The sequence below is a fragment of the Cheilinus undulatus genome, linkage group 9 (genome assembly GCF_018320785.1).
Source record: "Cheilinus undulatus linkage group 9, ASM1832078v1, whole genome shotgun sequence".
In the NCBI taxonomy this organism is placed as follows: domain Eukaryota; kingdom Metazoa; phylum Chordata; class Actinopteri; order Labriformes; family Labridae; genus Cheilinus; species Cheilinus undulatus.
Window position 1 is genome coordinate 17,383,152 of NC_054873.1, and position 26,053 is coordinate 17,409,204.

The window sequence follows — 26,053 nt, forward strand, 5'->3', positions numbered from 1 at the left end:
GTTGCTTGGGATGTTCTTTTGTCTTCATGGTGTAATGGTAGCCAGGAATACTGATTAACCAGTGACTGGACCTTCTAGACAAAGGTGTCTTTATACTACAATCACTTGAGACACATTCAGCGTACATATTTTTGTTTAGTTGATATAACTTTGTAGGAATCTATTTTCACTTTGGCATTAAAGAGATGCTTTTATAAAATTCTTCTGTCAAAAAAGCCAAATTATATTGACTATGATTGATTTACAAAATCAAAACTTCTTTCAAGTTCATGCAAATATAAAACTCCTTACTTCCTTTTACACATTTTCTGTTATCATGACTTGAAATTAGTTCCAGCTTTTTCTATAAACATTTGGATTTTTACATCAGTGTGATGCTGTTGGTTTTGAAACTTGTAGTTTGGGTTTGTGATTAGCAGAACTGTAATGTAGCCTATGGAGCATTACAACAAAATCTTCAAACTTGATCAGTAAGTCAGCATTAGAGCAACTTTGGAGGGTACAACAGCCCACTTAAACTCTACACTCCAAGGTTTTGGACAGCAGTCAGTGTGGCCGACCCCCCACGAGAGTGCATAAACTGAGTGGAAAAGCTAAAGGAGAGGGTGAAAAGAGCGGTTTGATAAAAGTTTGTTGACTGTGGAGGGAAAGGCACCATAAAGTTATGAAATGTCACATGCTGTTTTAAGCATGTTTTACTGCCCCTTAGTGGCTGAAAGAAAAACACTAATGCAGCTTTAACAAAACAATTAGGGGCACAGCTTCAGAAAAGTAATAATTACGTTCCTAACCCACACAGGCAACACTATCCCTGCCTCAGCCCAACAACAGGAGCAGTATTCCTCTGGATCTCAGTCCTGAAGATGAAGCTGGGGGACTAATAACAGTCAAAGCCTCTCAGCTACTCCACAGGAGATGTGATCTAAGGCACGATGCCATCCTCAACTAGAACTCTAAGAAAAACCCTGTTGGTGCTGAGTCTGTAACTAAAACAGCTAGGGGGGCATTTCTCCCCCTTTAACAGTCAAAGCGGGGGGGTGTTCCCCCTTTTTAATGTGCTGCCATTAAAAATGAATGGGCCCTCGTGCTGGGAGACAGTGGTGGAGTGTGACAAAATAAAAGCAGCTCTTAATGTTGAACTTAATGAGATCATTCTTAGAGAGAAAGTGAAACTGTACCTGTAAGATGCGATCCCCCTCCCGGATACGTCCGTCCCTGGCGGCAATGCTGTTTGGACTGACCTGTGAAGGTAGAGGACACAAAATAAAGTCTCAATCTTCATTCATTTTAAGACTTCCTTACCCTCCCACAGACAGCCAAAATGAATTAAATTATCACTTTTATCGTTTCATTTTCCAGTTGTACCACCTTGACTTGCTATATTCAAGCTGATTTTTACAGAGCAAGCCTTTGCAGATAGCTTTCACTACCCATAACTCAACCTAAGTACATGATGCACCCGCACCCCCCTGTAACTAATGCCAGTGAACAAGGGGGCAGGACACTCTTTCATCGGCCAATCAATCCGTGTCTGGGGTCATTCGTTTCACTCTCTCCTACAAGGTGGGATCTCTGAGATGCTGTGGCACTCCATCTTCATGATAGTCGACTCCTACACAGAGGAGCACTCATTAAAGTGGGAGGAGGGTCGCAATACAGGGATGGCGGTACAGTGCAGATTGAAGGCAGTATTTATGGGGAATGCACCCAAACTGGAATAATCAACACATGAAAATTAAAATATGGGAAGATATGGAGTTCTATCATTTGTTGAGGGATTCATGTTGGAGTTGAAATAGCTGGTTGGATATAAGCATCAGGTCTTTGATTGTTTCTCTGTTTAATGTGTATTTTCCTGTAAAAGGGCTTGAGCAGTGGGAAAATGCATCTGAAGGAAACAAAACAAAGAAGCAAAGGTGCAGTGAAATCTCTTAACTTGCCCATTAGAGTGAATGAGTGTGTCTTTTGGCTCCATAATAGACCAGATACCTGTCCAGAAGGGTTCTGGACTTTTGCCCTGTGCATGCTGGGATGCACTCCAGCCCCATGTGTCCCTGAATGGAATTGAACAAGAGTAGAGAATAGATGGCCTGGTGGATTAGAGAGTATAACTTCTTCTGTTGTTGTTTTCTTGAATTATTTAGTCTTTGTACTGTCTGCAACACTGGAAACAAACAGCATAAACTTTAATAATAGCACAGAGAACAAAAAGGAAACTAAGCAGCCATTCATCATGAGTTACAAACCAGTGAAATCTGGCTTGTTCTGAAATGACCTTGCATTGTTTCTAACTCTTTACTTCACACGATCTGAGCAGGTAACACCTATTCAACCACTTTGTGTATACAGTGACATTCAGCCACCTCATCTAAATGCAGAACACAACTCTAAGCCTACTTTTTCACACAGCAAACACTTAAAGATGCTGCCAGAAGCCACTGACTGCAGTGATTTATATTCCACTCTGCTCTCACAGTGAACACCTGGCCTGGTTCAGGTCCACTTCAAAAGAATCAAAGAGAAAGTTGAGCTTCTTTTTTCTTATTGTCTCAACAAGTTTGAGAAAAATTGAAAAGTTTTTGTATTTCACGGCTTTCTTGTTTATGTCTGCTGTATTTAGAGGAGTGGGTGAAGTAATGTGACAAGACCTGAAAGGTTTCTTTTTCCCCCAGTCTTGGCAGGCGTTTCACATTGGAAACTGACAGTTTAATCACAGAGTGAGAGCCATGCCAAACTGTTCAATAATGTCATTTATGTTTGATAAAAGAGTTCAATTTTTAAATAACTACACCCAGTAGAGAGACCTGCTTTTCTCACATGAATACTTAATTTAAATTGTGAGATGAATATGAAATGTCACAATTGATTTAGTCTTGGAAATCCAGCTCTTTCAGTTCTTCACACATTTTATTGAGGTTCTAATCTAACCGTGATGATTGTCGGCTTCTATAAAAATGTAGGACTTCAAAGAGAAGCACTAGGAAACTGTGCATAGAATATGCATATACCTTATATACCCAGGGGTATTCTGTGTTTTATTTTTCAGCAAGCAGTCTTTGCTATGGTGGTTGGTAAAAAAGAAGAGCTAACAGTGGTGGATACATGCAGCATGTTGTTGCAGTATATCCAGGAGCACAGCAGAGTGGGGAGACATTAAAGAGCCATGATGCTCTGTTAAAAGAGTTCTGCAGAGATAAACACAAGTATGGAAATTTAAAGCTTCCTTTAGGTGGAACAACATACTCATGGTAGAAGCAAACCAGGGATGCATGGTGTTGGATTTTGCAGATTCCGATATCCTGTTACGGGTGATGAACAAAGAAAAAGACTTCAGCTGGCTTAGGTCTGTTGGTCCTGCCCAACATTTCACCAACTTAAATGTTCCTATGGCCGATATTTCCATTTGATATAGGCGGCTTTTCATAGCCATAATTACAGTTATAAATATAGACAGAAGTGTTCATATCTGCTTGTACCAATATCATGCCGATCATATTATACATCCCTAAAAGAAACGGAACTTAAAACTTATAATATGTTGTAGGCTTAATATGAGTCATTGTGAAATTTCTAAAGCAAAAATTTTATATATGGCATGTAAAGGCATCTTAGATGAGAATACACAGTACTACCAGCTATTGGCTAACCGGGCAGGCCAGATAGATTTATTTCAAACATCCATCTGGAAACCACTCATACACAGTGTTTGGGAAAGGGGAGAGCCTTTGAAAAAAAACTGGATGAATGTTCTGTCTGTCACTACTTTAAGACCAATCAGAGCAACAAAATCAGAGAAACAAAACACGTGATGTAGCCGCCAGTGAGCTGCGCCCATACCAAAGAGGTAAACTCATTAAGGACTGAATAATGCAAACCATGGCGACTGTAGACATTTCAGTACACGACTTTTGTCATTTTTGAAAAGAAAACAATTCACTGCTATTCTTTGTTCTTCTTTTAACAATGAATTGTCATCATGTTCTGATAAAACTGGTGCTTTAGCAGCATCCATGCTAATCTCTGCACCAGCCTCATGTTGCTGCTTGCTTACATCATGACTACACTGCACCCAAAAGTACTGCCCCTCGTCACCGACTGGTCCTGTCACTTTCTAACTGGGCCCAAACAGTTCAGACGGGAGCTTTGCAAGATGGATTCGCCAGTGAGAAATACGGAAACTGGCATATCCATCTTCCTGAAATGATCCCGTATACATTGAAAACTTTTTCGAAACAAAATGGAAATATAACATTTTCATCTCCGTGTGGACAAGGCCAAAAGTTTTTTCAAATCTTCGTCCAAAGGGGGCAACTTGACTTGACTGAGGTTCTTGAAGTATTCATATGTTAATGAATGATAAAGAGGCCTGATGTCTGGCTCTGAAGTTTTTTCAAGGGGAGGCGTAATGTCTTCAAGAACATCAGTCAAGTCCAGTTTCTTCTTTCGGGCAAAGATTTGGACAACTATGACCTGGATGATTGAGAGCCTACTAGTGCTACATGATTAGTTAGCACATTAGATGAATGCATGATTACACTGGACAATATTGCAGTAAGTGATTGTGATTACGGTATAAAACATAAATGGTATCATGAGTCTACTTGCTAGAGAATAACACTAGTTTTGAATTGTGTATTTCTCAACTCAAAACTTAAAAATATGAAGTAGCATTAAAAAATTAAAACCTTAAGTTAACTACTTTTAAATATAAAAAAAAAGCATTTCCTTTATTTAAGAATAAAGGTACTGGGACTGTTGTAAACTTAAATGCATTTCTTCAGGTAATTTGTAAAGATTTCAAGTACTACTTGATACAACAATTAAAGCCTTTTACGCGATTATCTACTTGTAAACCCTGACATTGCAATTGTGATTAGCTAGAACCTACACAAAACCCCCAGCATTTTAGTGCTCAGCATCATTAGCTCCAAAACAGCACCCTCAGCTGAATAAGGTTCAATTTTGATTAGCACTGATCTTCTCACATAGAAACCAATCAAAATCAAGAAAGGGCAGGACTTATGGTATCAGCATTGTAAACAGCAATGGCAGAACTACAAGGCAGTTCCCTTTACTTTGTCTTCATGTTTTGTTTGTGATTTTTCTATATATCAAAGAAAATACTAAGCTAGCTTTTTATAAAGACCTTACCAATACTACAGAGTAAAGCAAAAGCCAAGTTACATAACTTGGTAAAGGAAGTGCTCTGAAACTGGGATTAGGGGTGCTACAAGCACAAAAAGCACTGCCTAGGGAAAAAGGCCAATACCAGGGAAAGTCTGGGGAGTTTTACCAGAGCTACCAAAGAAAATATTTTCCATAACCCAAAAGACAAACATACATATCACTTGAAATTGATTGCAGAACCTTGTTATCAGACTTTTATCAGCACTTGTGCTGCTCTGTCTAATAAAAACTTGCTGATCTGACAGGGAATAAGGGGTAAGTGTGGAATCAAGAGGGGAGGGAGGTGCATAAGGTTAAAGGCTTGCATCTAAAGACAGCATTTGTTTTGGTCTGAAAGTCTTGTAATGTTTTATCAAAATAGCACATTATTTACTCACCTCACTGACATAGATGGCCACGTCCTCCTCTTCATCTGTCCTGTAGCACAGAGTTAGTCCCAGTTTCTCTTGGCTGTTTAGTCGACACAGTTCCACTTCCTGTGTACAAAAGAGCAAGTACTGAATAGATGGAGCAACAGGACTTTTGAGCTACAATACAGCAAAACAGAAATAGCACTGCTTTCAACCACAATAAACAATCTCTATTCCCATGGCAATGTTATCATCTTGGTGTAAAACAGGAATAAAACTACAATATCCAACATAATGGTTTATCATGTTCAAATAATAATAAGTGTTTTGTGTTCTTATTTATTTTAGTCAATAGTAGATGTTGATCAAAGTTCATACAGCTAGCACAGAAACTTCTTTATACTTTCCTACAGACAAACATAGTTTTCAAGTGTTACTAAGTGGCATCTTGGTCCATGATTGTGACCTCCGGGGCTGGTATTCCATGAAGTACTGAGATTCATCTTGTGGAGACCATGTAAACAAAACAGCAGTATTTCAATGGTGGCCCAAATAATCAATAGAAGTTGTCACTTATAAATGTATTACATCTGGGACATTCTAATGTAGATATTGACTATATTTATAATTTATTTAGCAGTCTGTTTGCTCACTCTTGGGCTATAATGCTTTTTCTGTAAAGTAGACAGTAATCAGAGTCGATAGTTGGGGATAGAGAGAGCAGGGAATGACATGGAAAAGGAACCCTAGGCCAGATTTAAACCAAGGAAACCTGTGCCCAGGTTTGGGTGTACGGGCATTGGAACAATAGTGGGCAAAACAGTGTAATCACAATTTCCATTTTGTATTTTGTAAGGCGGTCCAAATTTCTAAAATTTTGATATTCTCAGCTCTTGGGATGTGTGCAGTGAGCCAGTTAAACTATCAAAGTTGGATTCCTTTGTAGTTGGCACCAGAGTTACAAGTTGGTAAAACTATTTATAGACAATTTTTTAAAATAATGTCAAGCCCACGATCCCAGGCAAACTGCGACTAGCCAGTGTAGCTTTTCTTCATTACAACTGCCTTGCTGTCAAAATGCTCTTTACTCTGAAAAACAACAGTTAGCTCATAGCACCAATAATAGGAACAGCATAGGTTAGCACAATTTAGATCAAGGAAATTAGGATTAAGTTGTCCAGAGGCTGTGTCAGATTATTCTCATATAATGGATATGACATTTAGCACAGGTATGTGGATGTTAAGGTGCAAAGAGGATTGAAAGCTGGCACTGCTAGCACTGCTAACTTTAGCCACATTCTGTAATCCAATTTAGCGTCATTACAGTGTAAAAGTTGTAATGTGAGGTTGGTTTACAAAATGCATTTACTCAACTTTAGACCAGTCAGCTAAACAAATAGGAAATTAAAAGTCTGTAGTTCTTTATTTCCTTGAGTGCTTTTATTGTGAAAGCCCACATCAGTAGATGTGGTGTTTTCAATAGCAGCTTGCTTTTAAATTTCAATTTTTAGTTTGAAAACTTCAAATATGTGTCTTCCTGTAGTAATAGTCCCTAAATATGTCCCATTTGGTTGAAACATTTTTTTTTTTCACTTTTTTGAAGAGGGTTTTTTTTATTATTTATTTATTTTTTACATTTGTAGAAACTTCTACATATTAGTCACAGAGTTTCAAGTTTACTAGAGCTTTGAGTAACCTTACAAAACAGATGAATTTGCCAGCCTCCATCTCTGTCATCAGGCAAAATCATCTTGAAAAGCTCCAATTCACAACCTGTGTGTTGAACCGGACAATGTTTGAATCAATCAGCATCATTTACGGAGAACAGGGCGGCAGCTATGGGCTGGGTTTAGCTGTACTCAAAGCAGTTTGCAATGGCGGCCTCCAGTACGGTGAAAAGCCCGGATATAGCTTGAGTATAGCATCAATTTTTACCAGAATTGGACCATGTTGCATTTAATAGAGAATAAAAACAACACTTAAAGCTTTTCATGATGTGAAACATGTTTTTGCTCTTCTGCTGACCCGCGTCGGCATGAGTTTGTGACAGTTACAGAGGGAAAGGGTTAGTTGTTGTGAGTGGTTGTATACAATGGCTGCTAGTGGAGTGATTAGCTCGGACTTAGCCACAGTGTCAGTTTTGTCAGAGCCGGGCAACATTTCTTTTTTAAAACAACAGCATACAGCAACACTGAAAGCTTTTTATGGTAGAAAAGATGTTTTCACTCTTCTCCCGGTCTGCTTCAGCATGAGTTTGCGATTGTTACAGGGGGGATCTGCTGGTGTGTCCAATGGCTGCAGCCGCTTTAGCCGTTAGCTCGGATGTAGCTGTTGGAAAGCGGCAGTTTAATCAAAACTGGACCACATTTCTTTTTAAATCAAGAGCAAAGAGCCATGTAAAAAAGCTTGTCTTGGCAGAGTAGATGTTTTTGCACGTCTTGGCATTAATTTTATTCACTGAGAAGCTCCACCATTAACAATCTAAGGCTGCCGTGACCTGTCAGTTCAAGAGAAGTGCATGCGTACAACGTAATTCTGTCTTGTCACTCTGACTGGCCTGTCATGAATGTGACAGACAGAACGTTCCCCCAGTTACCTCCTGAGAATTTAATTTTGAACACTCCTGCCTTTCCCCAAAGCTTTCTATGGGAGCTTTCCCAGATGAATGAGATGCATCCATGCAATGGATATTTAAAACAGTTGATCTGGCGGGTTCGGTTAGCACTGAGTAACCTTACAAATAATAGCCCCAAAAACAATATGAATACTAATTTTTATTTTAAAACATATGGGATTTCATATTGGGTAACGGTACACATGTATCGGATCAGACTGACAAAGTGGATCAGCCCATCTCTAGTTGTAAAGTACTGGATAGTAGGCTAGCTGTGTTCTATTAAACCATAACCAAGAAGAACAGTTTACTGTTTTACTTTTAAAAGTATTAAAATCAAAATTAGAAAATTCTGATATTTTAACATCTTATCTTGAGTTTAAATATCATAACACACACATCTCTAGGCATGGAGAAAATCGATCAGACACACGAAAGTTTACTTTCCATTTAAAAAGTACTTAAATAGAATTCTTTATTGTCTTCACAGTGAAATATAAACTTCCATGAAGACAGCTCAGACTCTACCTCCTAAAATAGAGTGAGTAGTATGAAGGAAAGCTCCAGAGCAGCTTCTAAACAAACCTCGAGGTGATGTTTTGCAGACAGAAGACCTCTGTAACCTCAAATAAGGAAACCGAAAGTGATCTGAGACTCCACATAAATTACCATAAATCTAAAATCTTGATGCAGAACAATGGCAACACAAACACTGAGTTTCTTTTGCACTAAAGATCAAATAATAATCTTCAACTTCCAGCACAAATATCCTGCTTGTTTTGCGTCTGGTTGCCAGCTCTCTTCTGAGGTTTTTGAGTGTGAAAGTGTTTGATCATGAAAGACATTCTCAGCCTGGAGAGTTTGATCGGTGGGGCTTTGAAAAATGTCAGAGGACCTGAAGTGTTTTTTTCCCCCTCTCAAGCTGTTGCCAAGTTTTAGAATATTAGACTATAAATAAACTATAATTATGCTAATGCTAGCAGATATACATATTTGCTGCAGCACTAAAGTATTCCGCATCTTCCCGAGGGGAGAGATCAGCAAACTATTGACTTACAAATCAGCGGTCGTCAGATTTCCCACAAGCCTCTTGGAACATAGCAAAGTACCCAGGCGTCAACATGAATTTCTTATTTAAGTTCATAAACAAACAAACAGACAGTAAGATCTGATTAGACACAGCCGGAGCTTAAGCGAGAGCACACTTTTTTTACATCTAATATTCAAAGTACGCTCTGAAAATGAAACTAAGGACTACTTTTGCTCTCAAACGGAGGTGCAGCTCCATCTCCTAATGCTGAAACATATCAAGGGTGTTGGAGGGAATCAAGTGTGAAATGGCCTCTCCTCCCAAAGTCTTCATTAGAGCAGAAACACACCAACTCTCAGCAGCAGGGGCGAGCTGGCTGAGTGGAGAGGAGGATGGAGGAAGAGGGGGTGGCAGAGAGAAATGAGGCAGGGAGGGCTCTGGTGGGGCTCGGAGGGGTCTCACACAGAAAGAGAGAGATTCATTTCCTCTGTGACAAGTGTGGGTTGGCTGGTTACACGTGTCAGATGTGGCAGGGCTTTGGGAAGTGGACAGGAAGAGGAGGGGATTGGGAAAGTCTGACCAGGGTGGGATGAGATGGGGGAAAAGGCCATTACTACTGTCAGAGAGTAGCCACCTGGTGTCCCCACCAAAGCTGTTTATGCCCCCCCCCCCAACTTTCTCACACGCATAAACACACATCTTTAGGATCAATTCCCATCTTCTCCCGCTCCCCCTGTCACTCATTTCATTCTCCACCTCAGCCATTTCTCACACATTGACAGATTGTCGAGGTGTGGATCAGGAATCTGCAAACAAAGAAAAAGCGGATCCTGCCTTTATGATCCCTGTGCTTCCACGCACAAGTTCTCTAAGCAGAGTGCACACAAAAGAGCTGAAGAAAACCGACATCATCTGAGCTTTGAGGTTTTATCTTCCCCGACAGCCTCCACCTGACGGCGAGCTCAGATCTTTAATTGACTGTCTCAGAAGCGATGACAACCTGAAATCCCGGCTGATGCGTTAGCACATGCAGCGAAAGAGGGGGAAAAGCTTCGGTGTTGCAGACTACCTGAACAAAATGAGCTGCAAAAATATCAGTCATTAGCTGTATTAAAAAACATCACTAATGAGCTACTGCTGTTATTGTTGCTGGAGATGTTATTAAAGCGGCACATCTCCTGATGCAACGAAGCAGTCATGAAGGTAATGGGAGCTGCAGAGACAGAACGTAGCTTGCATGCTAATATGATGTGTGAAGTCGTGGAATATCTGTGGGAAAAATTGAAATCACAAGCAATGTCTCAGAGACATCCGTCTAAAAATAAATCACACAAATTAACAGCTAAGGCAGAGCAGAGGTGTGAGCAGGTAGTACATCATAACTATCTGCTTCTATGAGAGGAGCCTCTGTCTAATTAATAGGTTGATGAAGTGGAAGTGGCCTGTGGTTAAATGACAGAGAAAGTGGAAGCATGTTTGTGCTTAACCCTTCTTTACTAGATGTTCTTCCTTTTTTGTTCCAAGACGAAATTGTGTTGAAAAACCACCCACTCGCACTCAGAAGTCTCAGTAAAAGCAGGTTGTCTCCTGATCCATCAAACTCGCATTCACCAATCTCTGTCTCTCCTCTCGCCTTTTGAAATCTTCTTGTTTTTTCAGCTCCATTTTCCAAGGGAGCTCTCAGCCTCTCATGAAGGAGACTGTGGCATGGCACAGGGACGAGGGCTGACAGTAAATTAATGACTGCCACGGCATGATTAGGGAGAAGATTGTCGCCCACCGTCAAAGCACATTGGATGCTGTCATAATAATCGCTCCTTTGATTATCAGTAATTGAAAAAGCTGTCACAAATGCATGGCTTCTAGTGGCAGGGACAGAGTAAAGAGTGTCTCTGAGTTTGGAGTGCTTCCATGATGGCTGACGCTTTCTGGCATATGACTAGACCGGGTCGCATCCTATTCAAAGGACAGGGACTATTTTGTGTCAATAGGTAACTGCACATTTGAGCAGACAATGATTTGGAAATCCCCAAGGCTCCATCCTGGGGCCTCTTCTCTTCTGTTTATCATCAGAGACAGTCCCACTGGCTCAGATTGTCAACCTTATCCCCTGGATCCCATGATTTTTTGCATGAATTCTGGGCATGACTTCTGATGCCTTCTGTCAAACTGACTTATTCCCTTGTAACAAGATGCCATTCCTGGTTATTAGAGTACTACAGAGTTTTTTAATGTATAAATAAAATAAATGTATTAAATCACATACATAAATCCATAAATCATTTCCCTTTATGCAAGTTGGTCCGCTTTGCTTTCAGACCTCAAACGAACTGGACTAGGAATTGTTTGGATGTAAACTAAGACCCAACTAAGCCAGTCCGCTTGTTTGTCCCGCACCAGAGTTCAGATGAGCTTCCGCACCACTCAAAACAAACCAGACTAACTGGGGAAATGGACTAGAGTTTGTTTAAAGCGGACCAAACAGCTCTGGAGTGGAATGCAACCTTAGTTTGATTTCTGTAATAACAGCAACAGGAAGTGAGTGTGCCCGCTCTGCAGAGCATCTCTGCCTGTGCTCTGCAACAAGAAGAGACACAGGTTACGAAAAGTTAAATAACTTTTGAACCATAAATTGTAGCCACTTACTTTACATCCTCTGGAAGCCTTCCTACCGTTACCGTCCCAATGGAGCTTAGTGTAAGTTCAGTCAGGGAGACTATATTGTCCATGCTGGTTCATCAGTTAATTCTCACACTGTTGGCGTGGTTGCAAGCTTCTACAAGATGCCATTAGACATCAACTCTAGTATTCATAGAGTGGTCAGCCTTAGTACTGCATAACACTCAAACATCATCTCTTCAACCCTGGGAGTCATAGTTGATCCACTTTCAAATGACATTATCACCACCACCTGTGTCTGGACTCCTCAATGTTTAGGGCAGACTCCCTTCAATCACATTATGTCCTTGTAGAATTCAAGTGCCAAAGAGGCTCTGACAGTAATCCAATATCACACCTATGCTAAATACACATTTACCTTTGAATCACTAGTCACACTCTCTTGATTAAAATGACCGATGCCTTCATAGCCCTTACAGATGAGGTAAAACAGCTGTTCCAAGGATGTATTTAACTGTGGCATAAACGAAATAGGAGAAGCAGCTGTAAATATCATAGCTGACACCACTAATAAAGCTTTTCAATTAATGATAAACATATTATTTCTGACAGGTTCTTCACAATAAAAGTCTGTAGTTGTTTTTTTGTTCAGATGTTTTAATTGTGAACACCTGCATCAGGCAATATGCAGCAGCTTAGAAGGAGAGAAATACAACTCAAAACTACAGGTGCAGGTAGACTTTTAGTGCATTATGCATTTAAATATTTTGTCTCTTTATTTGGTAATGGATACCACACTGTAATTGCAAGACAACTGATTCTAACTACTGATCCACTGTCGCCCCATATTAAGGATGATCATGGTTTGTCAAAGGGGGCAGGACATGACATTATATACTGTGACTCAATATGAGACCTGAAATCTACTGGGGCCCAGTAAAACCCTTTTACAGTCATAACATAATAACAAATTCATCTCTTTAAATGTATAATGTGGCCCAGGAAAAATCTTTCTTAGAAACATTAATGTACCCAAAGACGTTGATAGGTTCTTAAAATAAGGAAGTTGAAATGTCACCAATTAATCCAACACCAGTTGTGTACACCTGTTGTATACATCAGAAAAAGTAAATGATAAAAAGGTGACATGAATTAAAATTTCTGGCTGTGTTTTGTAAGTTCTGGGTCTTAAAAAACATCAAGTTGGTTTAGGATAATTTAAAATATGATATGACTAATCCTTCATTTCTATGATTCCAATGTCCTCCCACAGCCCAGCTACGGTACCTCTGGGGCCATCGAGTGGGCCTGGGCCCACACTTCAGGAAACATCACAAACAGACTAGAGCCCAGTCAGAGCCTTAACAACTCTCTCTTTAGCTTGTGGATGTTCTGAAAGTCTTATTCCACAAACTAATCCTTCTTTTAATGTGTTTTTGTTAATATCTATGATTCATGTGGGTCACTTCCTCAGGACAGCTAATCTGAAATTCTGTATTAATTTATGAAGAAACACACCCTTGGTGTATTCAGACAGGAACAACATGTTTAAAACAGCTGTTAAAGACACTATTTAACTTTGTCTGGCTATTAGTACAACCAAGAAGAGAGCAACAGGTTCAAGATCTCAGACATTTTAGAAAATTTAACTTCAAATTGAAGATTATGATACATTTTATTTAATGAAGCTGTACTTTTTAAAAAATATAACAGCCTTTGGTGGTTCGTCACTATTGGGAGAAACATATATTTCTATGAACACGGTATCAGCCATCCATAATCACATCCACAGTAGAGCTCTCAGGAATAAAGTGGATAAAAAATAAGAAAAGCTACCACTAATACGCAGATGACACGCAGCTCCACAATTCAAAGTCATCCAGTGATCATAGCTCCAAACAGGCACGGGGTAAATGTCTGCTTGTTCTTTTAAATTAAGATTTGAGATTGACCTGTTTACAGCTGCCTTATAATAAAATATTAAATAAACATTTTAATTGCTATTTTAATTAAAACACTGTACCGTAACAGTAATTCCCCTTTAAATAACACTCAACATTCTGTCCTCTGTTATAGCTGTTTTCTTTTCAGGTTTTATCATTATGTTCTGCTGTCTTGTGTGAAGCCCTTTGAATTGCCTTGTTGCTAAAATGTGCTCTACAAATAAATTGTCCTTGCTATCCTTTCTGAGAACTCACTGGAAGTAACAGAGATCATAGGGAATGTATGGATGATGTTTATCCATGTGAAATTTCAGCTGCAAGGCAAACATCAGAGAAAGAGGAGACATACATTGGTATACTGTCTGAGTTTGCTCAGTTTTGACCATAGGGGTGGCAGAGAAATTCTCCCCCTCCTCTCCTACATGATTAACAATTTAATTGGCTGAGCTGTAATATACTGCATATCTTCACAAAAATTCTCCTCTCCTAGCTTGTTAAATGAAGTTTAACTTTTTAAAAGACCCACCTCAAGGATTTACTAACTGCAGATAAAGTGAGAGGAGGCAAAGTAAAGGAGTGGAGAATGCACAAGTGGCATTAGGCAGTCAGACTACTAAATGAGAGGTATACAATATTAAGTGAAAAGAAACTTTAAAAAAGTGAAACTAGTGAAGTGGTTTACACACACTCTAGTAACTTGTTGACCTTTAAATCAGTCAGTACTTTCTCTCCACCCACAACTCTTGAATAGAGTTTAAATCAAGGCAGGCCTCTTTCAACTGTGTAAGACTTCAGATGCCATCTGTTTAACTGTGCATGCAGATCATTTTAAATTTGCTAAACTTACTTTGCTCTGGCCCTTTACACGTTGTAATACTGCAGCAGTGCTATAAGAAGGCCTTGCTGTCATCACCCTTATGTGACTGTTCATTGCATCAGCAGGTGTAATATTGGTGTCCCATTGTTGCTGTTCCACTCTGCCTGTTTCGAGGTTACACCTTCTCAGTCTTACGTCTCTACCAACAATGGCATATCAGGGGTGGAAAAACTTTGCCACTGCTCCGTCATTCTGCCTCTGTGTGTTACACATTGCAGACCAGCCTTAACAGAGGCATACATACCATGTCTTTAAAGGTCACATATTCTACCCCTTTAAGATAAGTTTATATTGGTCTCAGAGGTCCCCAAAACATGCCTGTGAAGCTTGTTTTTGCATGTCTAAAAACCCCTCTGTTTCAGTCCTGCTCAGAATGAGCTGTTTCTGTGTCTGTGTCTTTAAAAGTTACTGAGCTGTCTGACTCTGCCCCTCACAGGAAATGGAATTGGCTTAATGCATGTGGCTCTCCTCCTGATCCTCCTCTCACTACCAGCTGAGAGGTGGATCAGGAGAAGAGGGCAGAACTTTTTATCCAAGCAGGGAAGGCCAACCAAATCTGGGGGTGGTGCTTACTCCCCACATGACATCATAATCTGATTTTTGGGGGGATTTTGGACAGGCCAGGGGCACATATTTTTATTAGAAAAGCCTAATAAAGTGTATTTCGCATAATATGTGACCTTTAACTGGCAGGGTCTCTCTCATAGTACTTTTTGATTTCCTTAGAAGAAAACATGCTGCTCCTCTGTATCCTTCCGCAAAGATGCCGATGTAGCCAAAAGCTTTTGAAGTTTCTCCAGAGGATACCTATCTACATTATTGATTGTGTGGTCTTAAAGTTCTGTGTACTCTCCCTGCCCCAAGATTCAAAATCTACCTGAAGATTTCACTTCACTGAATCTGACACTGAACATGTTATCAATAAGGTCATACCATATACGTATCAATATTGCTTTGTTTCTGCACATTCATGGATGTAATTTTCAGCTAGAGGTAGTTGTCCAGCCTGAAAAAAATGTGCAGAAAGTAGACTGTCTTTGGTAAGATACTACAGCCCTAATTTTAAAAAAGTTGGAACACTAAGCAAAATGTATATAATAACAGATGGCACTGATTTGCAAATTGCTTAAAACCCATTTTTTATTTACAATCTAACATACACAACAAAATGTAAGACAGGGGTCCTCAACTCCATTTTCATGAGGGTCAGCTTTTTCTTGACTGTCGCTGTTGGGGCCAGACATTGAATTAAACTGAAATAAAATCAATATTTTCATCTAATTAAGATATTCTTTAAAAAAAAATGTTTCTTCCCAAAATGAATGGAACTTTTAGCCTTTATCACTGAGATCAACCTCTATCACCTTTACTGCAGCCAGCCACAAGGGGGTAATTGAGATATTTTAGCTACATATTTCTGGAGCCCTCTTGATGTCTGAGTTTGGTGCTGTGTTGTGATTGGCCAAAAACACACGCAGCAACCAGATCTGTGAAGATTCTCAGACGAGGGAAAGTGCACTCTCAAAGAGCCTTATGTGGAATATTATTGCAAAAACCGCAAATTTAATCAAGATAACAACAATAATGTGTGTTTACCACCCCAAATTACAGAAATACTAGTGCGCTTCTTGTCTGATAAGCCATTGGGTTGAAGGTTTTCTTTAAAGTTAAACTATAGCATGATATTTTGTCCTCTCAAGTTTCCTGAATTTAATAATCCTCTTGGGGCTGAATGGGGAGTTGTAGGGGCCTGATGTGGCCCCTGGGCCGCCAGTTGAAAATCACTAATGTAAGATATTGAAATTGAGACATTTTACCATTTCATTGAAAAAAAAAAAAAGAGGCTCATTTTGAATTTTCTGGCAGAAACACATCCAAAAAAAAAGTAGTGACTGGGCAACAAAAGGCTGGAAAAATAAGTGGTACTAATGAAAAACAGCTGTGGGAGCATTTTGGAACTAAACATAAAAACTGGCAACAAGTCTGTTAACATGACTGGGTATAAAAAGTGCATTTTAGAGAGGAAGAGTCTCTCTGAAGTGAGGATGGGTAGAGGTTCACTAACTTTGAAAAGCTGTGTCTAAAAATTGTAGGACAGTATCAGAAAAATGTGCCTCAGTATACAATTGATGGCTTTGCATTTCCCACAATCTGCAGTACATGATATCATCACAAAATTCAGACAATCTGGAGAAATCTAGGGACAAGGCCGAAAGTAAATATTGGATGATGGTGATGTTTGCACCCTCAGGTGGGCCTGCATTAAAAACAGGCCCAAATTCTGGATTGGAAATCTCTGAATGGGTTCAGGAACACTTCTAGATGCCTTGATGCTCTCTAGACATCTCTTTCAGGAAAGTCAGTGCGTATTTAGACAAGACAATGCTAAACCACATACATCCATCACAATAGTGTGGCCTCACAGAAGAGGTTGAGTGCTTAACTGGCTTGGCTGCAGTCCAGACCTTCCACCAGTGGAAAACATTTTGCACATCATAAAATGAAAAATCCAGCAAAGAAGACCCAGGACTGTTGAGCAGCTAGAATCCTACATCAGACAAGAATGGGACAACATTCCTCTCCTAAAACTCCAGCAACATCTCCTCACTCCCCAGACGTTTACAGACTGTTGTTGAAAGAAGAGGGAAAGCTACACATCGGTAAACAAGGCCCTGTCCCTACTTTTTAGAGATTTGTTGCTTCCATAAAAATTCTGAGGTAATATTTTCATGGAATGGTAAAATGTCTCAGTTTCAGCATCTATGTTGTTTATGTTCTACTGTTAGTAAAATATGGGTTTAGAGGATTTAAAAATTATTGCAAACCTTTTCTTATTTACAGATTGTTTTTGGCTGACAGTCTTGTATTCAGTACTGGTACTGATTGACAATACAGAAGTATAAAGCTCAGTTCATGTGAGGTATCAATGCAACATTTCTCTTGCGGCTAATATATTCCAAGCACACCAGCTTTCCTTGCAGCTACTTTGTAATGTGAACCGCGTACTTCCTCTGATAACCCCAAGAACATTGTATCAAGAAATGAAGTAGTTGATAACTTTCACAATTAAAAACTCCTATCAGACTTTAATAGAAAGTGCTGCTGTTCTCCTTCATTACTAAACTGGCCTTCTGAGTGTAAAGGCAGGGCTCGATAGTGTCTGAAGGTGTTAATAATTAAGTTTAAAGAGGATAAAACTTCCTCTTGAGGTAAGTGGCTGGATGATGAGCTTGATACTCACTGCAAGAAAGTCTTCTCACATCACGCTTGTACTTCCGATTCTATGTTTCTAGCCAAATATTGATTAATGAAGCTTTATCTGCATGCAAACACACTGATTATCAGTGATGTAAGTTAAAGAGTGTGGATCATTGTGTATTCATAAGCATGTGTGTATATTACTGTATATTCTATCTGTATGCGAGGCTGCCAAAAAGGGGGAATAAAGAGGAGAGCTCACTGAGGCTGAAGCAAATGAGGGGCTCATGGAGGTAAGCGAAATCAGGGTCCATTGTAAAGTTATGTTGCTTGTAACAGCGCTTGTAAAAGCAACAAATATTTTTTTCTTACTTATTTATGCTGCAGTAAATACCGTTTTTTCCAAAACAAAAACCCCTTTTCTTAAAACAGAATTATCTTTCTTTGGTAATGTTAACAATGTGGATAGGTACATTAACATAAATGATTTTAAAAATTTGGACTCCATAGCTAAGCCAGGATGTGCACAAGCATCAGGAAAATAAAGACGAAAAAGAGAAAACTTTGAGGGAAGACTAAGCGCTAAAAAGCGGGCAGAAAAGAGGCAAAAAAAGGCCAAAAGTGGCATACATTGGTCAAAAGATGCAAAATTGGCTTATAGAGTGATGAAAAGGGGTAATAGTGGAAAAAATGGGTTTGAAGTTGCATTGGATGATACAGAGCTAAAAGTGTAAAGTGGGGTGTAAACAGTGGTGAAAAGCTGTTAAAAGTGGTAAAAATGTGTTTAAAGATGCAAAAATGGGTCAAAAGTGGCAAAAATGGGCATAAAAGTGGTAAAAACGGTTTAAAAGTGTCAAAATGGCTTACAAGTGTCAAAAATGGGAGGGAAAGATGGGAAATTGAATTTAAAAAGCGGGAAAATTATAGGCCTAAAGTGGCAAGAACATAGGTTTTATTGTGGCAAATATGGATGGAAAATGTGGAATTTTAAAAGTGGGAAAAAAAAGGTTAAAAGTGGTAAAAAATTGACAGGAAAAATTACAAAAAAAGGGGTTAAATTGTGGCAGAAATGTTTTAATATGCCAAAAATGGCAGTGAACAGTGGTTAAATATGGTTAAAATGGCATAAAATGGTAAAAAAAAATTGGCAAAAATTGTTTAATAGCGTGGCCAAAATGGCTTAAAAATGGGCAGAGAAGGTGGTGAAATGGGATTTTTAAAGTGGCAGTAGGGATTTAAGAGTGGCCAAAATGGGTGGAGGAAAAAAGTAATGAAAAGGGCTTAAAATATGGACAAAATTGGTTTAAAGGGGCAAAATTGGCTGAAAAGTGTCAGAAATTGATATAAAGTGGCAAAAATAGTGACAAAATGGGTGGAAAAAGTGGTTTAAGAGGTTATAAAGAAGCCCAAATAAATGATTTCAACATCAGAACCCAATAATAGCTTGACACAATTTTCCACTCCAAAATGAGGGAACCATTAGCCAGGATGCTAGCACCTATGCTACTGATCCAACACACATGCACTGATACTATCAATGAATCACAACTGGCCCATTGAGGGGGGCCCATTCACTCGGTTTGTCAGGAGCCCAGCCAATTCTGAGGGCATGACTGACTGAGTTTTTCATGGCTCTCCTTTTTGATGTTTCCCTGAAAAATATTGAATATTATATTGAGGAAAATGAGCTCAATGAGCCCCTATAGCTTAAAAATATACTGTGAACTATGAATGTGCAATTCTGCAGCATCTGGCATCTCTCCGCCTCATCAGCCACCGTACTGCAGGACTCTCACATGTTGATTACCCTCAAAGAAACATCAATGTCCTGGTGTATTAGAAAGGTGAATTAGATTTCAATGCTTTCCTTGTGATGTGATGGCAAACCGCTCTCCCCCACTGAGCTTTTTCATCTAACAAAAGGTAATCTAAAGAAATGTCTCTCCCTCATTTCCTTTCCTCTCCTCCAGCAGGGAGTGAGGGATCAGGTTGGCTCTGAAAGTGGCTTTTTAGCTTTCGCTTACATCCCCTCTCACAGCATTTTCAGTTGACATACAGTAAGTGTGGCTGCATTAGCATGGTATCAAACTCCCCAAGCATGAAATAAAAACGGGGCTGGCTGCAAAGCACACTCAGTATAATAGGATTTGTTAATAGCAATGAGGCATAAAGAGAGGCTTTAATATATTATATTTGTTCCGATTTGACACCGGGGTGTCTGCGATTCAGCCGGGTGCGCAGATCTCTTTTGGGATGTGAAGAAGCAGATCAAGCTCAGTGGGTGGAAGCATTTCAGAACAAATTCAGATGAAACAAATAAGAGGAGGGAGGGGCAAGCGCTCATCATACATCAGACCAGCCGGAGCAATATGCTTGCACCTCAATGACTCGGAAATAAAGAATATTGGACCAAAGCAGGGAGCGAAGGCAGAGGCTCTTATCCCTTCCAGTCACAGCTAAAAAACACATCCTTGTATACGTGTATGTGTCAGATATCAACAGCCCTTCCTTCTCTCCTGTTACTTACACTCCAGTAGAGATGAAAGCGTAAAGAAAGGTGAAAACACCTTTCCTTTAATTCCACCTTACAAACTCACCTTCTTTTAATTGGGTCTTATCAGGCTCAAAGTCAAAGAGTTCACAGTTTTTCCTTCCAGAGTTGTGAAAACAATTAGCAGATCTTAGAAAAATGCAGAACTGTTTGGAGGATTTTTTATTTCTTGGTAGGAAAGAAAAAAGAACCAAACATGGAGGCACATCATCACTGCCAATAGAAAGAGGGGATTCTTCAAGCTTTCTGCAGTGTGGCTGATCATCTGTCACTGCTGTCCCCCTGGGATCAGCCTGTAGAGTCAATTAGAGTTTGGGTCCGTTCACCACTTGTTAAGCTTCATTAAATAGTGAGTGTTGAGGGAATGTGTGTTCATGTGATAGAAAGGTCAGATGAGGTTTGTCCAAATGGCTGCAACTCTGAGCAAAATGTTGTTCAGCAGTTTCAGCACTTTAAAACTTGTGAGTTAGCAGTAAAGCTCCACTGGTACTGGACCTCTGAGACCAGTCCACAACTGGATGATAAAAAAGTTAACAACCCCATAACAGCAACTTCATTTTTCCAGCATAAACAGAAATAAATACAAATAAAAACAGATGATCATATTAAAATGACTGTGGCCTTTTGTGTTGTTTTGTTAACTTGCTGTATTTCCCCCTGAATGGCTGTCTGAATGGCTGCCTCACAGGGACTATAATGACATTATATTCAAACATTTTAATATGGACTTGGCCCCCCTTTGCAGCTACAACAGCCTCCACTCTTCTTGGAAGGCTTTCCACAAGCCTTTGGAGTGTTTCTGTGGGAATTTGTGCCCATTCATTCTGCAGAGCGTTTATGAGATCAGGCACTGATTTTGGATGAGAAGGCCTGGCTCACAATCTCTGCTCCAGTTCATCCCAAAGGCGCTCCATGGGGTGGAGATCAGGGCTCCATGAGGGCCAGTCAAATTCTTCCACACAAAACTCATAAAACCATGTCTTGATAGGCCTGGATTTGTGAACTGGGGCAGTGGTCCCCAACCGCCAGGCCATGGACCAGTACTGGTCTGTGGGTCATTTGGTGGGTCACAGAAAGAATAAATAATTTATTTATTTCCATTTTATTGACTATAAGAGTTAGACAGATGTTTTACTTTGACTAGATTCCGTATTCTCTTTCATTATGTTATCCACCTAATGGTAAATGGACCTGAGCTTGTATAGCTCTAGAAGTCTGACTACTCAAAGCACCCTTTTACACCATTCACACACTTTGGTTGCTATGGAGCATTGGCCATCAGCATTAGCTAATCTGGTTCATATGCATCCATACCCATTACACACCACCGACAAAGCAGTAGGAGCAAATTGAGGTCAAGTGTCTTGCCAAGGACACTTCGACATGTGACTACAGGAGCTGGTGATCAAACCCATAACTTCTAATTGCGAGATGCTCGACTCTACCTGCTGAGCCACAGTCACCCCACATCTGTGCCTTTTCGCCTCTTGACACCTGTCAAGATGCTTGTTGGGTCATATGATATTGGAGAGCTTCTTTGCAAAGTGGAAAAGGCTCAATGAAAAGAGACTGTGAAGAAAAAGAAGGCTGCATTTAAAAGACAGTACCAGGAGCCCTACTTAAGACAAACCTTTATTGTGACAGGGGATTTTCACGTGCCCACTGACTCATCATTACGCTGTGGTTGTATTTTTTCTCCACTTTATTTTTTTATGTTGTTTATACCATTTTATTTCAGTGTATTTATCCCCCACATGTTGATGAAAATTTGGTCTTTCACTGAACCAGTCCGGTTGGGGACTGCAATGGGGCATGTTGAATTGTAAAGAGCTTTCTCCAAACTGTTGCCACAAAGTTGGAAGTATAGCAAAATGTCTTGGCTGAAGCATTAAGATTGCCCTTCAGTGGAGACAAAATAAACAGCCCCATACCTTTATCCCTCCTCCATCAAGCTTTACAGTTGGCACAATGCAGTCAGGCAGGTAAGGTTCTCCTAGCATCCGCCAAACCCAGACCCGCCTATCTAAACGCCAAATAGAAAAGCTTGCTTCATCACACCAGTTTTCCACCGCTTCACAGCCAATAGTCGGCATGCTTTACACTACTCCATCCAACACTTGGCATTGGACTCGGTGATGGCAGGCTTGCATGCAGCCACTTGGCCGTGGAAACCCATCCATGAAGCTCCCAACCCACCTTTATTAGTATTTACATTAACGCCGGTGGAAATTCAGAAATCTTCGGCTATGAAATCAGCAGAGTGTTGGCGACTTTTACACACCATTGCCTTAGCAGTCGTTGACGCCACTCTGTGATCTCACATGGGCTTGCACTTCATGGCTGAGTTGCTGTTGTTCCTAAACACTTCCACTTTCTAATAATATCACTTACAGTTGGCTGTGGAACATCCAGCAGGAGTGAAATTTCATGAAGCATCTTATTGCAAAGGTGGCATCCATCACAGTACCACACCTGAAGTCACTGAGCTCTTCAGAATGACCTATTTTGTATCACAATTGTGCGCAAATGGAGACTGCATGGCTAGGTGTTTGATTTTATACACCTGTGGGAACAGATCTGATTGAAACACTTGATTTCAATAGTTGACAGGTGCGGCCATATAGTGTATCCATCTCATTAGTTTGTTTGGTTTCTTTGATATCTCAGGGTAGTTTGGTTACCTATATCAGGGCATGTCAGTGGTGATTCTAAGCAGCTTGACTCTTGACTCTTACCTCATACTCAAACTCCTCCCCCCTCTCTCCATCAGCTGGAACAGGTGAGAGGTAGTCCGTCCCGTCGTAGTAATCCTGGTCCATTGTATGAAGAGAGTGACAGCTGTCAGGAGAGACAGACACAGAGGGATGGGAGAACGACAGAAGAGAAGAGAAGTAAGTGTAAGTGAGAGTACACCACAGCTTTCTTTCATATGTGTTCAGCACCTCTAAGTGGCAGGGTTTCCTCGCTTTTGTTTTTGCTGGAATCTGAGGAATAAAGGATTTGTCAAGGGCTTTCACCGCCGCTAAAGTGTGAGCGATACGAGAACAGCCCCTTGTTAATAACAGCACATCCACATGCTTCCTGCTACTGACAGACAAAACCCCCCACATTGTACAGTTTGGTTCTTTTATTCCCCCCTCAGTCAGCGAACAAAACCACATTGTGAGGCCCTTACAGGATGAGCAGCTTCTGTGCCACAAGAGATAATCACGGTAGACAAAAACTCAGACACTGTTAAGTGATGTGTCGGACTCTCAGATTAGCTTGTATTGTAATACTGTCTCAAAACAATCTTGTAGTCATAAAAGCAGACAGTTAAACGTCAAAACGCTTTATTCTTTGATGCCTCACTACTGCACATGCTTGGCAGTGGAACACAAGTACACATTTACAATCCATCCTGAGCTACAAACATTTGTTGCATCTATAAAATCTGCTGTATATCGGATTGTGCACCTGATCTCAGATGAAGAGAAGAAAATGTGAGTTTTATGGGACACATTGATTACATTTGGGCCCAGCCAAGGGCTGGAAGTAGCCTGTGAGCACACGTTGCACAGTGTTGCCTAGTTTTTTATTAGGCCATTTGCTTTAATCACCTTGTAAACCTTCCATGAGTCAAAATGGATTCTCCAATTATGGCAGGAAGACCCCGCGGGGATTTCTACAGTGATATTGGGTTAGATACATGGACGTGGTAATGATTTTGATTGGGCCATGAATAGTATTTTATATTTTGCGTGTAACATTGACAATAACACACATTTTTATGATGTTTTTTACAATGAGCAAACAGATGGAGCATCCGACTAAAATTCCATCTGTAAATGTCAAAACAAATCTCACATGGCCTCAGTATATTTATGATTTCTGGAATTTCTCCTCTGCAGTGACTTACAGCCTCAGTTCACCAAGAGTGTCCTGGCTTCCCAGCTTTGTGCAGCATTGTTGCTGCTTTATAGTTTCACTCCCATGAGGAGAAACCCAGATTTATCCTCTATGTTAAACTTTCCTTGTTCACAGTTTACATGTCCTTTGAGATGAACTGAATATCAACTGAAATGGCAGGAGTGGAATTAATGAAGCCTCTTTCTTTTGTTGTTTTCCAAGAAAATCTCTTGTTGATACTTTAAACTCTCAAGATCTTTTCTTGGACATATTTTTATGTGTTTCTCTTGCACAGACAATAAAACAACTCTTTGAGGTATTGTACTTCCCAGCATCAGTTGCTATGAGATTAGACTTTGTGTGATTTTACTACTCTTGTTTTTTCTTCTTTGCAATAATCAGCCGAATTGCATCTTTTCAGTTCTACAGATTTTGAAGACATGTAAGCTAGACAAATACATGTGAGATTTTTGAACTGTTTTTAAACAAACTCTTGTAAATTTCAAACAATTTCCACCCTCCCTTTCTTTCCTGATGGGCAGGCAAACCTTTCATTTTGAGGGACTCATGTGGAAATATAACCCAGGAGGACATGAGGGACAGACAGTCACTCAAAGCACGCTATTGGCTAACTGAACTCATGCTGCCATAAACTGCTCTAGCCTGGCTTTGCTGCTCCCTCTGCAAGCTCATTTTTGCAACCTACCTCCACCCCAGCTCCTCCTCTATACTATATCTGACTTAATCAATCCCATTCTGTTGTCTCTGACACCTACTCTGCCCTAGGTTTCTCTCCCTGCCTCAGGCTTTTCTTGTAGGCACAAGAAGAGTAGAAACGTGCGCTGTTCCTGCTTAATGCTTTCCACATAGGCTCCTGGAAGAGGCAGGGGGATCCCAGAACAGCCTCACAGCCAAATATAAATAACAGCAATGAGAGCAAATTATAACTGCAAATAAGGAGAAAATTAATAACAGAAAATCATGTGTATTTCTTGCCATTTTGATTTTTTTTTTTCCTTGGCAAAGGTTAATTGACTTGGCTCAAAATCTGCTTTGATTTTGACAGAAACTAAGGAACTTTATGTACCGGTAGATAGAAGGTTATGACATGAACTTAACCACAGACAAAAGAAACTTGTTAGGAGTTGAAAAGGAAATAAGGTAACTTTAAAAAGTGAAATCTTTGAAAAGGCATGATCAGCTCAGTAGACAAGTCAGTTCTCGACTTGTCCACTGAGCTGTGAGACACGAAAGTGCAGTGCAGAAGTGTATTTGTTATACATCATTGTGGCTGCAGTCAGGCCAGCCTACAGAATTGGCTGGGACCCTGACAATAAAAAACAGAAATTAGGCCCTCCCCAGTTGTGATTTATTGATGATATCAATGCATGTGTGTTGCACACGATTCAACGCGTTTTTGCCCATTTTTGCCACTGTTTTGCAAGAACTGATGTTTGCTCTTTGAACCGATGAGACTGGATAGAAGTATAAGCCAAAACATTGTTAGATATTCTTTTAAATGAAGAACCATGTGATTAAAATGCAGAGCTGGATTCTTACAGAAGTAGGCATTTATCTTCATTCCTACTTCATGGTATGTTTGTCTGCAAAATAACCTAAGCAGATGGAGAAAAATGTGGAATAAAGTCCTGTATTATAGAGGGAACAAGTGACAAACTGCATGCCCTGTGTTTAACTACAGTGACTAAATTTAATTGCATTTCTTTGCATCTGTCACTTCATCACAATCTCCCACCATGTGACTTTGTCTATGCGGTGTTCAACTGATGTAGGAC

At 40.0% G+C, this 26,053-nt stretch overlaps 1 protein-coding gene across 1 annotated transcript in view; it reads right to left on the bottom strand.

Moving 5' to 3' along the window:
- LOC121515304 (PDZ domain-containing RING finger protein 4-like) overlaps positions 1-26,053 on the bottom strand; it is a 227,645-nt gene that overhangs the window by 9,059 nt on the left and 192,533 nt on the right. The window contains exons 4-6 of the mRNA XM_041795999.1: positions 23,105-23,207; positions 5,565-5,663; positions 1,179-1,241 (exon numbers count right to left, since the gene is read on the bottom strand). Coding sequence (XP_041651933.1) covers positions 1,179-1,241; positions 5,565-5,663; positions 23,105-23,207 — 265 coding nt within the window. The remainder of the gene's footprint in view (positions 1-1,178; positions 1,242-5,564; positions 5,664-23,104; positions 23,208-26,053) is intronic.